This window comes from Populus nigra, chromosome 10, assembly GCF_951802175.1.
Source record: "Populus nigra chromosome 10, ddPopNigr1.1, whole genome shotgun sequence".
Classification (NCBI taxonomy): domain Eukaryota; kingdom Viridiplantae; phylum Streptophyta; class Magnoliopsida; order Malpighiales; family Salicaceae; genus Populus; species Populus nigra.
This window is the reverse complement of record NC_084861.1, coordinates 10,393,664-10,408,981: the sequence shown is the minus strand read 5'-3', so window position 1 is coordinate 10,408,981 and position 15,318 is coordinate 10,393,664. Positions and strand designations below refer to the sequence as shown.

Sequence of the window (15,318 nt, the reverse complement as noted above, 5' to 3'; positions counted from 1 at the left end):
TGCAGGTAATTAAAGAATATCCCTTCCGTTATCTTTCCATTCATAGCAAACTGTGTGTTTTTTTTTTAAGCTGCTCGATTAAGAGATTAGAATTGGTTTGGCTTATATATTGCAGGAATGCAGCGATAGGTGTGCGAAAGAAATTTGAGGCGTCCAAGAGGGCATCTAGAGAGAGCAGCTTGTTTTGGTTTAGCTTCACGTCTCCTACCTTCTACCAATTAATCTTGTCATTTTATTTTGTGTTGTTTGTTGGTATATTTTCATGGATGAACTTCTGCCTGAGGCTTTGATCTAGCTAGATGGTGTGATATTTAGTAGAATTAGCAATCTCATTAATTAAGTAGTCTCTGCGCCTAATTTGATCTAGTCTGTAACGGTCGTTTGATTTTCAAAAAGGCTGATAGTTTTAAATCAAGTAACCAAGCATTTGTTCGATCGAGCTATCATTAAAATAATAATAGCAGTCGAGTTATAAATCCAATTATTTATATAAAATTAATAATACGAGAATGTCAATTATAATAAAGTCATGAAATATATTCTAAGAAATTACGTGGTTTTTGAATAATAGTTTACCAAAACTAGAAGATGTGAAATCATAGAATAGTCTTCATGTGGTTGTGAAGAGACCTGACAGGAAAAAGAAAAAAAGAAAAAGAGTAATAGCTGTTACCCATACACCCACAACTACAACTACAAAAAAAAAAAAACATTATTTTTAACAGTCAATTTTTAATTCAATATAATTAAACATAATGCTCCCCACTTATTATGATCAACGAAGAATAGATTGTGAGCCCGTCGTCTAATCTCATCAAAAGACATTAACAACGTTAGTTAGACGAGGCGATCCTGGGCCCTGGCCTGTAAAACCGAGACCGAGGATTCTTTCTGTCTTATTTTTACTCTCACCTACCTTTGGTGTCCAAAAATGTTTGTCAGGAAGCAATCGTGCAACGAAGTCATAAAAAATACGGTAGGTAGAGTTTGTATTTTAAAATGTTTTTTATTTAAAAATATATTTTTTTTAATTTATTTTTAACAGCAACATAATCAAGAAACATAAAAATATTATTTTAAAATAAAAAAATCAAATATTTTCAGAAATGCAGTTTGACTGCACTTCCAAACATAGTGCCGACAAGGAGCCGGCCCTTACACCTAGAGACGATGCGTTTAGGGATTTTTGAGAAACAGTACCGGAGTTGGACTTGGACCATTCCGTTAGTAACTTATATTTTAAACACAAAATTACTTTAAAATTATATTAAAAACAAATCTATTTTATATTTTTATTTGTGCTCCTCTAATCCATCACATTTCTATCATTTTTATATCCATGGAACACCAAGAATTCATCAAGGTATACTGATGCCGACTGTGATATAAATTTATAGCATATTTGCATTATTTATATAACCTGACAAGTACTCAAAAGAAGCACCGGCTCAATCCAATAAGCCTCTACATCTGGAAAAACCCTAAAATACACAACCCATGCTCGCGAATGCATTGACCGGTTATCTGTATTTGTGGCCAAACTCAAGATTGCCAAATCTTCATGGCAATTGATGCTTCCATGCATGCAGGTCTCCATTTTCCATGCTTAAAACAAAAATCAAGCAAATATAAAGTCCTAGAGATGAGAAGGGGGCTTAAGAGAAAGGACAAGCTAGTCTTGTCCATAGATTTTTGCCCAAATATCGTCTATATCTTCCTTGGCAAAATCCCTCCCTTGATGACAAACTCACTCTTTCAACGAATGCTATAATAGTCAACGAGCCACCAAGCACGCCCTGGTATTTGTCAAGAGGATATGCAATCAGCCTCGACGATTTATGTATATTTTACACCCCGGGAATCTTCTAGAAATGAAATCTTAACTGCACCATACACGCACTATATAGAAGATCAAGCAAAGACAACATTTATTATTGAATTAGCAAGCGTCATTAGTGACATCACCAGATTTGACCACCTTGTACCCGTGGGCCTCGAGCGGCAGGGCACATCCAACAAGACAACAGTTTGATAACTAGGCTGTGGACATAATACTTATTTATTTACAACGAAGACGTGCTGAGTCTCAAGGTTATCTCGCTTTTGAGGCCAATTTGCAGTGCTTTGCATTATAAAAATATAGGATCCCAGTGGGGAGTTGATGGCTAAATCCTTTCAACTTTTGAATTTGCGCTCCTTTTACAACTCACCGTCCACAATCCAGACCACCGAGAAGAAAAGGGAGGAGCTCCCTTTGATGAGTGGATGAGGTGGCCACTCCCACGTTTACTTCAATAGGAAGTGGAGTAAAGAAAGCAATAATACCAAAGATGGAAAAGCATTCCGCTCCGAAGTCAGATGGGTCAAAGCTCCCGGAACTTGGGGATGGGTTTGTTTTTTAATACAAAAAATTGCAGGAGTTATCATAATTTTCCATCCGCAAGGAGCATTTAATCAAAATATAAATCAAAGGTCACCTAGTGGATCAAGTGTTCAATCCCTTTTAATCAAAATATTAACAGCCCTAATTTCTGCCCCTTCAAATTTGTCCATCGAAAATGCAATGGGTCAATGAACAAAAGCCGAAAATTCTGCAATGATATACTCAGTCGTACATAATTTAGTAATTGAATTCTTGTCCAGCACAGTATTTCCAAATGAAAGTTGAAATAAGTCATCTCTAGCAAAATCAAACTTGCATCACCTTACAATAATAATAATAACAACAATATAAAAAAAATTCCACATATTGTTCGTGTTATTTACCTTTCAAGTAAAGGAATGTACGGCAAACGCAAGCTGAAGTCTCTTAAGGGCCTATTGCCTACTGCACCGATAAAGTTACTAGTTATATCTGATGCAGGCAAGCAGCTTGCCATCAATTCTCTACTTTGAACCTGAAACAACACTGGATTTATCATTTTCTCATCAAGGCAGAAGAGCGCGCATTGTCTAAGAAAAAACACGTCAACATTGTTCACGCTATCCGTGGTATCTCCCACTACACCGAACGAGGTTTAACCAAAAAGGATGAGCCAAGTTATTCTCCTACATACCTTGTTCCTCTCACACCCCATAAGTAGAGCCGAAACTGCAGAACTCCTCATTTTCATGCTTCACTTGCATGGAGTTCCTCTGTTGCTCCACCCTCTGAAGATGTGATGAGAGTTGAAGCAAATCCACAGTTGATCCATTTTCAGGAGAAACGCAATACTTCGCATTCAAAATATCTGACTGTTGTAGAAATCCATCTGTTTCAACTTGGAAGTCCGCTGCGTGACCGGAACCAGGAACCACAAATGGCCCCATATCATTAACTTCAATGAAATTCATTCCAGACGGATAGAGCCCATTTGGGAAGTACTTTTCCAAGGAGCCTACCCCTAAAGATTTGTTAACAATACCCAAGCTCTGACAAGCATGACTCACTTGACTGACCAAGGGCCTAGCCGTTATATTTCCTGCAGAATGGCTCAAGTCCTGTGATTCAGCTGACAGAAGAGAGAGAGCACAGCTAGAGTGCGACGCCCCAGCTAACTCATGAAAAGTTGTTGTGTTACAAAAATTGCGGTCATCAATTGCCGGTGAAGAAATTCCACTAGTCTTTTGTAACCCATTGCCGTGCAAATGGAGGAATGACTTCGGCAGTAACTGCCCGTTTCCCATGGGTATTGCAGATGGAGAGCTGTAAATTGAATTCTCTTCCAATTTAACGCGCCTGCACCAATTTTCTTCTTCATAATTTCCTGAACAAAAAGCACTCCCTGGAAGCATGTTTGGGAAAAGAAGAGATGTTTTCTTTGGCAAGGAAGTCCCCAGAAACTTGGTGCCTGCTCAATCCACGTTATTCTCAGATTTGATGGAATAGCTCGTACATTTGGATGAAAATCAAAAGTTAGGCAAGCATAATGTTTTTTAAGCAATAGTTACTTTAATGAAAAGGTTTGCCACAGATAATCTTTATTTTTCCAGTCAAATTAGAATTACCTGGTCGTTAAACTGAGATGTCATTTAAAAATCTAAACGGGAGTTTTTAAGAAAGATCAAAACGCAAAACCACAAGTATCAGATTCTGCTAGCATAACTAGACATGCGTGGGAAAATAAAGAAGCTGAATTTTGAAACAAGCCCTTCACAGTTTTTGTGCAAGTAAATATATGATCTAACCTCAAATTTATTAGTAGCAAGTAAATAGTCGGCTGAGCTCAAAAAAATAGATCAATCATTAAAGAAAAATGTCATAGGACATATGAAAAGAATAATCCTGATAAAGTTGTTTCAAGAATATGCATATTTAGTAATTATTTAGAGGATAAAAACGACCACCATCAAGGTCATGAATCTTTAAGTCGCATCATGTGAGGTTAATGAAAATTGGTTTTCCTTCTTTTTATATGGGAATCAAAGAAGCTCATATCTGTTTGTTTGGCTTCAATATGAAATTGAATTGCATTTCCTAAGTAGATTGATTAAAGAGTACCAGATGTCAATACCTTGATATGGATGCAGTAACTTATGTGGTTTGACAGAGAGGGTACCCAATTGAGGCTTCCTTCTACGTTCATTGTGGCCTGCCAAGCGTTTACGGCAACTTCGCTTACCATCATCAAAATCAACCAGCAAGTGAAACCTGAATAGTCCAAAGATAGCAGGATTCATATAGAAAAGATCCCGAGCTTCCTCAGCAGAAGGAAAAACAAGGCACGGCAAAACACTATCCGGACACCAGGTTGAAAACAATTAGGGCTACTACAATAGGAACACGATAAAAATATCAACTAAACCTGCCATATACTTGATGCATAACTGTCATGGCACTTGAACCTATCTATGCACTGAAAATCCAAAGCCTCTACTGTCTTGTGAAACTCGAAACATGAAAAATCAGCCTACTTTGACTCCATTTTGTGGTGTTATTTCCTTTTCTAGTGAATCAAAAATAATCTAGATGTATGAATAAAGTAAGTATGATTATTAAGAACTCAGTGGCTAACCCCTTTTGTACTGTCGTATTTGACAGGGTGCCATTGTCATGTCTTCATAAAGATTTATCATAATAAGTTCATCACTATACTTATTAGTGACCCTACATGCAATGTGTCAATAAAAATATGATCTTCACTGATTAAGCACTAAGATAAATAACGTGATTGAAAAAAAAAAAAAAACAAGTATGTAACCTAACCAACCAACCTGCTACACTGCTGACAAAACCTCTGTTCATTGCCATCAACAATAACTTGAGGCGTTTTTGAGTGAACCTCGCAAACTTTATGCCTCTTGTGGTAATCCTTTGAAGAACTAAGATCCTTGTTACAACCATAGACCTGGCAATAGGTAGTCTGAGGGCGTGAACATGTCGCTCGAGCACGCTTTGCCTGAGCAGTTGGACTTACTGAAGATAACAACCTCTCTTTCGAAAACTTGCTATTTTGTGCATCCTTGAAATCAGCCAATCTCCCTAGCTTCAAATCAATCAGTGATGAATCCTGACTATTAGATTCCACGAGAGAATTCGAATGATTGGACCCGGATTCCATTGACGAATTGGATGCAATCATGCAATTAGGAGAACTTGCGACTAGTTTACTCGAATCAATACCAACATCAGTACCACCAAGCACACCCACACCTGTTTTGCTGCCATGAAAAGGCTTTCTTGGAATTTCAGAGAAACCAAAATCTATAAACTCAGTACTCTCAACCGATTCTGTATCCCATCCTATCAATGTTTTTCTACTTCTTGCAAATGCATCAACAGATAAATCTATTTCATCAGAGAAAAGAAGGCCTTTTCCTTCTGAAGCATAGCTCCAGAAGTCCATCAGGATAACAAATGTAAAACTGCAGACAGTACAAACAAATTCAAAATGATTAATTTCACAACTTAAAAAACGACCGCTTATTTATCATCTGGTACGAAAAGAGTGCAAAAAGAAAAAAAACAAAGAAAACAAGCTCACTTTAATTTTCCAAAACTCATGGAACTAGTAGATAAGCTTATAATTTAAATGTGTGTCTATTTGTACCAAAAACAAAAAACAAAGATAATAGCAAAAACATTGAGCATAAGAACACGTTCCATTAAACATAATTAAAAGCAAAACTCGGTAATTCTGGTTCCTAGAATTAATATCTCCCATGGTAAGACAAAATAAGTTAATAACAGTGATGTTACTGACAACATAACTTGAAAAAAAAAAAAAAAAAAAGAGGAAACTTAATGCTTATGTTTTCTATTTCTTGTGCGAGAACAGAGTCCAAAAGCTTTCTCAAAAAATAGGCTGAGTTAAGCAGAGATGATGTTTCTTTTATTTATTTATTTTTTACCCTTCACTGTCAAATTTTATTTTTCTTTCACCTTTCTCAGCAAACCAAACAGAGAAAACATACATCCCTAGTCCATCTTTGATACTTAGCCTAAAACTAACGAAAAAACTCCAACGACTTTCAGATTAAAAATCCCAAGAGAAACAAGCAAAATAAAAAAAAATCAGCTTTTTTTTTTAAAATAAAATAAAATAAAAAAGAGCGAGACATAAAAATACCCATTTCAATAGCTTGAGCGTATATACAAATATAGCAAGACAAGAAATGGGTTGTTGCCGGATTCCAAGTTTCTCTCTCTTTTAGCAACAGTTTTTCTTGATATAAACAGTGAAACAGATGGGAAGGGGAAAAAAAAGGAGCAAGGAGCTAGTAGCATAGAGCAGTAAGTAGCTAGTTTCCTTTCTTGCTTACCAGCTGAGAAATAGTAGAGGAGAGAGTTTGTTAATGATTTTCTTTCAGAGAAATAATGGAGAGGTAGGAGCGAATACACAAACACTGTGAGTCAACATGATTTCCTTTGCCACTACACTCTCTCTCCTTCTGGTCTTTAAAGCATGTCGAGGTCTTTTGTAGCTTTTGAGACCCTCGTTGTTATTCCCTTTTTGTCCACCTTCTTTTCATTTTATTCCCCTTAGCACCTCCCCTTTTTGCTTTCATTAATTACTTATTTAATATTACTTAGTTTGCTGGTATGATTAATTAGCAAGGTTCAATCGAAGTGGTGCTCTTCTGATTTATTATTGTCTCTCTTCTCGCCTGGTATGATGTGATCCATTTGCCAATGCTTCTTCTGGTGCTGCACTGTTTTTGAACAAGATCTACGGCATGGGGTGCTGGCCTGGTAATGGGATTTCGGCCTTTTTGGTATTTATGCTCTTCGGGCATAGGACCCTTCTGAGGGGCATTGCATTATTTCTCCTCTGGACAGGTGGAGCAGTTGCCGGGACAGATATTTTAATGGGAAGCCTTTTCTTCGTTTTGTTTTTTCCTTGTAGCAAAAGGCCAATCAAAGAAAACGAAAGAAATTTGGAGTGATGACAGAATAATTGTCATGGGGATTTTTCATGTCTATATATATATATATATATATATATATGATGATGATGACGACGGCGATGATGATGATGATGAAGGTATGTATGCCTCTTTAATTTGAAGGTTATTGTAGCTTGCCCTCCTGCTTGTAAACTCGTGTTGGTTGTTGTTCTAGCTATAAGTTTAGTGCTAGAATTCATGGCGGTTGACTACAGCCACAATATATAATCATCAGACGGTACTGGGGGTTTAATCAGGAGATCAGAGACAATTTCATTTTGGTATTTCCTAGAATAAGCCCATAACTGTCCAAGACAATGTGACATGTTGTGTCATCCTGGACAAGCTATTGAGTTTGTTAAATCAATCCTTGTCTAACTGACAAATTATAGCTCGGAGATTAACTTAATTCACCGTGTCAATCGGGGGCTGATTAGAGGAGGAGATCAAAATGCACGCTGTGCACAACGACTCTCTGTGTTTTTGTGCTGGGGCTGTTTCGTCTCTTATGCATTCCACGTGGAATATGTATTGCCAAGTTCATTTTAAAAACAAAAAAAAAATAGAAGCATTGCATGAGCTTTTTAAAAAAATATATATATAATTTTTTATTTAACTATTTAACCAGGTTAAAATTTCATCAACGTGTTCTACAAGAATGGTTCTACAGTAGATCACTTTACTTTAATCAACCGAGACCCGAATCATGCTAAGACTAGTCTCGGAAGATGTTATTTAAGATTTTTTTATTTTTTATTTTATTAATTTCCGAGTTATACTTTTAAATTTTAATCTTGATAGATTTTAATTAACTATACTGGTCTGGCCTCTATTTAAACACTCTTGTAGCTGATTTTCAAAGTAAATTAAACACATTTGTTATTCATAAATTCATTCAAGACTTTTCAGACAAGGGTCTTTTTCTATAATTTAATGTTATAATTTTAGAACATGAGAAACCCCGGTGTTTTTCTTTGTTGTACTCTATGTGATGGTTGGATTTATGTGATAAATCAAGGGAAGATATCATATTATTTATTAAAAAAATTATTCGTGCAGGCAACCAGTTGTAAAAAAAATAAATCAAAAATAAATAAAATGATTTAATTTTTTTTATTCTGAGTGGTTAGTTTTTACTTTTTTCTATATAAAAAATTCCTTTCAGTTTCAATTTTATTTTTTAAAAAACTGCAAAAAAGGAAAAAGCTAAAATGAAAGGGCGGTTCATTGTATCCTAGACATATATCATAATTCACTGCAATAATATAAGTATCCTTTTTCCCTTCCAAAAAAAACAAAACAATTGCCTTGCTATTTGAGGTGATCTTGTTTTTTTTTTTTTTTTTCCTGCAAAGCCTATTACTTCGGGAATATATTTGTCTTATTCGCTTCTCTAAGCATCTAAATTATTTTTATAAACAAAATTTATAAAACTACTGTTTATAATTTTTTTTTCATCATTTTTTTTTTATTATAATTAAGTTAAATGGAAGCAATTTGATATTACAATAAATATAAAATATTTTCAAAGAAAATATTAACCGCGCTAGCTTGTGGAGCAGCTTTACATTATTCAAGCGGCGCGTAGAAAAGCAATTGCCAAATAGTAACTCCCATGGTGGTGTTCGAAATATGCTGGCGGTCCCTCCACCCTTGATGACATGTGTTGCGTGCAAACCTTTGATTTGGTATTGAAAGACTTTCTTCATTTGTCCCTGTCTCCTTCTTGGTTTTCATTGCTAAGCTTCTAAATTTCCAAAGTAGTGTTTTAATTTGTCTTAGCCTTTATATTTATTCGTTGTTATTTTAATTATTATTTATTTTATTTAAAATTATTTATAAAATAAAAAAATAATTTTATTCTCCTTTAATTTTTTCATATGCTTGATTTGACCTTATTTTAATTATTATTTGTTTTGTTTTTAATTAGTTTATTTGTTGATTTTTTTAATCTCTTCTCTCAATATTTGATTTTATTTATTTTTATATCATGCTTGGTCCTTATTATTTTAATTGCTACTTGTTTTATTTTGACAAGATTTTTATATTGAAATATATTTTTCTAATTCGATCATTCAACATTAAATTAATTTAAAAATGAGTTTTTTAGTTGAATTCGGGTCTAAAATTTCACGGGTTGTTGTTTTAAAAAATTAATCCAGATCTAGTAAATTCATTAAGGTTTACTTGATTTTTTTCCTTTTTACATACTAAAACTTTTAAAGTTTTATCTTCTTTTGAAATTCTTAAATCTAGTTTCAGATGGAAACCAATCTAGAGTTAATTAAGACCCAACCAGGGCCCAACAAGAAAGGAAGAGAATAAAATAAAAATAAAAACAATAAAACCTATGCCAATTGGCTAAAAAAAAAGACACCGTTAGCGGAGCTCTTATTTACAACTATAATTTTCAGTTTTAGCTTTTTACACAAACAATTCATTAAAAGTATAGAAACCCTACGCCAATTGGCTAAAAAAAAAAAACAGCATTTTGATTGGCCGCGGTATAGAAGATAACTTGAGAATATTTTGTAAATGACCGAATGACACATGGTGTCGTTTCGTCTGCCGAACCAGTGTCACGAGAAAAAGGCCATGGAGTGGAAAGGTGATAGACAACACAGGGTAAAATCGACAGTGCATGGGTATGAAAATTGAAATGGCTGGGAAATTCCTTAATTTTTATTATTATTTAATTTTCTTGGTAATATCAGGGGCAAGGGCAATTTCAGAACTGCGAGCCCATGAGTTGAGAATCAGAAGAAGATCCCAGTATTAGACCCCTGAATGCCACTTTTACCTCAGGGTGAGCTTACACGTGTCGCAACTGAGACAAAACAGACGCATCATGGGATGGGAGTGGTGCTGACAGCTGGTGAGTGACTCTGTAAGCTGTCTGTCCTCCGCTGACAAGAACCACCGACTTTTACTTTACAATGGACCATTGCATGGATGCCAACTAGTACAGGCCAGCTAGCCAGCCATCCCTCCTTTCCCTGCTAAAATATTTTCTCCATTCTGTGCAACTGCAAACTGCCCTCTCCCTCGAGAGGGTGTAATTGCGCATGCGACAAAATCCTTGGAAAGCTTCCTCTCATTGCAATCTTTATTTCTCACAGCTTTTCTTTTAATCTGTCATTATTGAATAATTGTTGCCTCCGTATGATCCTGTTAAGTGTGAATCATTTCTTTTTCTTTACGTAATTAGAAATACGATCGCCTCAATTTGCTGATTAATTGCTGCCGCTTAATTTGCAAAATTAATTTATTCCTCGGCAGCTCAAGGCTAGCCAGACCAACAAAAAAACAGAAAACAAAAAATACTGGGAGCCATGAAAGATCAAAGACCGCAATTCTACTTGATATCTCCTTAATCAATTTGTTGGAGCGCGGCGCCGAGATTTTTCTCTTACGTTCCATGTTTCTTGTATCTTCTAAACGAGATAGCTTTGATTGATTTTTTCCCCCCAGGATGTAATCGATACGTACGTACGGAGGAATTAAATGCAACATACGTTAAATGCGTGCCCTAAATTTAAAAACCAAGTAGTTGCTACCCAACAGCAATGGCCCTCGCGGAGTTCTCCTGCGCTCATACATAACGTCAGTTATCTGCGGCGAGGCGCAGACGGGCTACCACAGCCCTGCCAGAACACATGAATATTGAAGAAGTGCATGATGTTCATGCATAGGGTTACTTAATTCCTTAAGTTTTATTGTCCTAAACTATAGAAAAAAAATAGCTTTCTTTTTTTTTAAAAAAAAACAAAACTTAGAGGTTACAACCCAGAAAAACTTGATTTATTTATAGAAGTTTTTAATCCGTTCATTTTCTTCTAAAAGAATACCCTATATATGAGGTTATTTAAATACAATAAAAATATTCTAATTATTAAGATCTTAATTATTTAAATTAAAATCTTATTCTAAATATAAAGAAATTTCTTAAACAATATATATTTTCTAGATGTAGTGTGAGCTAGCAAATGAAAATAACAGTTTATTCATATTAAAAAAATAATATAAATTATATTTTAAAATATCATCTAATAGCTTAAACTATTGGGTTGAGATGATTCTTTAATAATTTATATAATCGGGTCTTTAAAACAATATGATAAAATCTTAGTTTTATCTAATAAAACATTATATCATTTCTTATTAGATTCTGGGCTGGATTTATCATGATTCGTCAAAATCTAAAAAACCTTAACAATTAAAAGAATAATGTGATAAAATAACATAATAGAAAATACCGAAGATATTGCTCCATGTCAACCATCCTATACGTTTCAAGCAATTGGAAGGAAGGAATATTATCGTTTAATATCATAAATATTATTCTAGACTAGTTTTTTTTATGTGTATTTGATATTATGGTGTAATATATTTTTTAAAAATATATTTTATTTAAAAATAAAAATAAACAATCTCTTAAAAGCAATCCCGCAGTCACAAAAGCGTGCGTACATGTCAAGTGTGATCTCGTCCACATTTTTTGTTTTAACCCCCCAGCTAGCTACCACTAACATCGCAGGCATCGGGTAATCCCTCAGCCACCACTGGAGTAACCTGATGAGTTATAACCTACACAGTGCACTAACATCGCAGGCATCAGGTAATTATTTTAGAGCTGTAAAGGATCTACAGAGTAACGTTGAAAGAATTAGAGGCGAGGGGAAATTAAGGGCACATTCTGACAGAGAGGAGACTGAAAGCAAGAAATGGGTACCGACAAAAAATCCTTCTCATACTTTGTGCGTGTGCGCACTGTGAAAGCGAAGGCCAATTTCTCACCAGGAACTTGCACCTGTCCTTTTCCTCAGCATGCAATCGGTCCAGCGGCATTTGTTCGTCCCTGAACTATAGCATCTTTGTCACATTCGTCCCTGAAATGTGCGTGCGTGTGTGTGTGTGTGTGTGTGTGTGAGAGAGAGAGAGAGAGAGAGAGAGAGAGAGAGAGAGAGAGAGAGAGAGCTTTTGAACGCAGGAGCCCAGTTTAAGGGTTAAATGGTTTAGCGGAAGTTTTTATAGAGGTTGCAACATATTGAGGTTTATAATGTTAATTTGGTGAATAATGTATTTGAACTGTCCCTTTTCGGTAAATGTTGCTCTCATGGCAGCTTTCATTTGATTTTGCCATTTATTTAAGAGGAGGTCAGATTTTAACAGTTGATAATAACTCCATCCTATTATATATCTCTTGTGATATCGTTGATCGAATCCCTTCACCAATAATAATAAATTCGATCTATTTCCAAACGTAATTTTGAAATTTACTCGAGGTCATAAAGTCTTTTACTTTATGAACATTAAATATTCACAAAATTACATAAAAAGAATAGAAAATAAGTTTGAATGCTTCCAAATTTCTTTGAAAATCCTAAAATATCCTTGATAAATAAATAAACTAGGGCCCGTGGTAAAAGTTATGTCCACCTAGAGAGAAAATTAAAACTGCTGCTCAGTTTGCAAGAATTAAATGAAAATTTATTGATTTAAAATAATTAAAGCTGTGAAGATAATATTAGGCCTCCTTTTTTTATTTTTTTATCCCTCGATTTATTTATTTTTCAATTGATTCATTCTAACCAAGTAATTAAAAAGAATATTGAATCCGAGATCTTGCACCATCGTGGAACATTTTATGGTGCTTGATTTTGAGAAATAAAAGAAATCAACTAATTTAAAATATTTAAGTCTCAACGGACGAAAAATGAAAATAAAAAAAATGTGAAGACTGAGGCAAACGAGCAAGACAAATAGGCTAGCGCGTGAAGTATACATGCCAATGTGTGGGAGACTTTCGTTGTCTTTGGACAGTGCGTGATGGCACGAAGCGAGTGAAAATTCCTTCTACCATTTTGTTAAAATATTCACGATGTTTTCTTCATGATGGGACGAAGCGTGGCAGAGGGGAATTATGCTAAATCATTTTTACCCCCAAATTAGACCTTTTCTTAATTACCCATTTTAGTCCTTAGATGGTTATGAATTGTGCTAAATCATTTTTCTCTTTTTGAATTTTTTTAAGGGTTTTTATAATAATTATTATTATTTATTTTGTCCATTTATTTTCACTATCTATTTTTTTATTTAATTAAAATCAAATCAAATTATTTAATACAGTAAAATTTACAAATATGAATTGCACATTTTTATATATTTTTCTAAAAATATACTCAAAACGCTTGAACAATATTTTTTATATAAAAAATAATTAATAGGGCTTACTGAGTAGCATCGTCACATATATAGTGCGAATGTATTTGCATGGTTTGTTTTGCGGTTTCTAATATATTTACATGATACCTAATTAGATTAGTTAGTTTGAACACTTATAATCAAAATAAAGCTACGAATCATCTAGGTGGTGGTCTAGTGGTAAGAATTTAGAATCAAGAGGTTTGCTTCTTTTGTGATCTCAAGTTCGAACCCTGTGATTGTTCATGTGATAGTTACTGGAGGCTTACATGGTCATTAACTTTAAGATCTATAGAATTAATCAAGGTGCGTACAAGCTAAGATGAACAACCATATTTTTTTTAAAAAAAGAGCCAGACGGACTCCAGTATGCCAGGGATGTCAAGCAAAGAAAACATTCCCCTTGTTAAGGATAAAAAAAAAACAGAGCAACCGAGACAACCTTTTAAACCGCAAGACTGTTTCCTTTTCTTCCAAAGGACCTGACTTGTTTGTTATGTCTCTTGCTGCACAGAAAGAGTTAAGGTATTAGAAAAAACCAAGTTCACTGTCTTGCAAGAAAAGAAAAAAAAGGTATCGATCGAGAGAAATATGAAGTATAATTTTCGAAATGCATGCTAAAGTCTGGCACTGCTTTGTCTCTGGAAATAGATCAATTCGTGTGGAAACATGTAAAAAAGCTAGGCCCAGCGTGTTATTTATATTTTCCTGCTTAATTTTTGCTGCTACCAAACAAGCGTGGCACTCTACCAGGGAAAATAAAAGGCGAGGAGAAATAAAAGAAGAGAAGAAAAGGCAGCTTTTTCTCCCGGCCATTTAATGCTCGAGAGCCAAGTGTACAAATGTAGGGTTAGGGCCACCCATTTGGATGCAACAAGTTGCCAGCTGTCAAGAAAGAGACGTGTACGTTATGTTATTAACTCTTTTTCTTGGCTTCTTGTAAGAAATCTGTCTATTGCTGTGGAGGGGCAATCCAATTCTGGCACAACTCAACATGGCCCCGCTAGTTTCAGCGGTCCAATTTGAAAGGAAACGGAGAGCATTGAAACAGAACAAAACAGTTCAACAGATAACGAGGGTGACAGAACGAACGAGTTCTTTCGTGGTGGTATCGTAACTAGCTTGAAAACGAGAGGCCATTGAATTACATCTCCCTATCCATCAGTTTAGCTTGAAAAGTCGAGGCAAAAAAGAAGAAGAAAAGAAAACTAATCATGGCATCTAGGTTGATAATGACCTTGAAGATGATATTCACGTAATTTGTCATCATTTGTCGTTCTAGCTCAAAAACAACTTCACCTCTCATTACACTACTCAGCTCCATATTATCCTTCCACACATTTTTATCCCTATATATATATATATATATATATATATATATATATATATATATATATATATATATATATATATCTTATCCTTTTAACAAAAAATAATTATCCCTTGGGGGTATTAAAGTTTTTTATACTTTTTGGATGGTAAAATAACTAAATTATCATTGAGAACATATAAAAATGAGCTGGTATATGTGATGTGGTTTAGATTTTTTAATTTTAAAAGAACAATTAATTGATTTATTTTTTGAATTTAAAAGCTTATAACCCTTCATACAGTGGCTTTGTTGTCTTTTCCAACTTTTTTTTTCTTCTGTTATAATCAGTTAAGTTGAAAGTTAAATTGGTATTTTAATAGGTAATAAATATTATAAAAAAAGTGGTACGCACACGCGTGGCACATGTCTGGGCGTGG

General features: G+C 34.6%; 1 protein-coding gene across 2 annotated transcripts; it reads right to left on the bottom strand.

Moving 5' to 3' along the window:
* Positions 1-2,589: 2,589 nt before the first annotated feature.
* LOC133704490 (squamosa promoter-binding-like protein 6) lies at positions 2,590-6,880 on the bottom strand. Of its 2 annotated transcripts, none has more exons than XM_062129324.1 (5): positions 6,549-6,880; positions 5,194-5,844; positions 4,494-4,630; positions 3,057-3,830; positions 2,590-2,897 (listed from the first exon to the last, which is right to left on the bottom strand). In XM_062129324.1, exons 2-4 carry the CDS (start codon positions 5,823-5,825, stop codon positions 3,067-3,069), a joined length of 1,533 nt encoding a protein of 510 aa, XP_061985308.1. In that variant the 5' UTR covers positions 5,826-5,844; positions 6,549-6,880; the 3' UTR covers positions 2,590-2,897; positions 3,057-3,066. The 2 variants fall into 2 exon arrangements, with proteins under 2 accessions (XP_061985308.1, XP_061985307.1); XM_062129323.1 differs by having other exon boundaries at positions 6,742-6,879.
* Between the last annotated feature and the right edge of the window lie 8,438 nt (positions 6,881-15,318).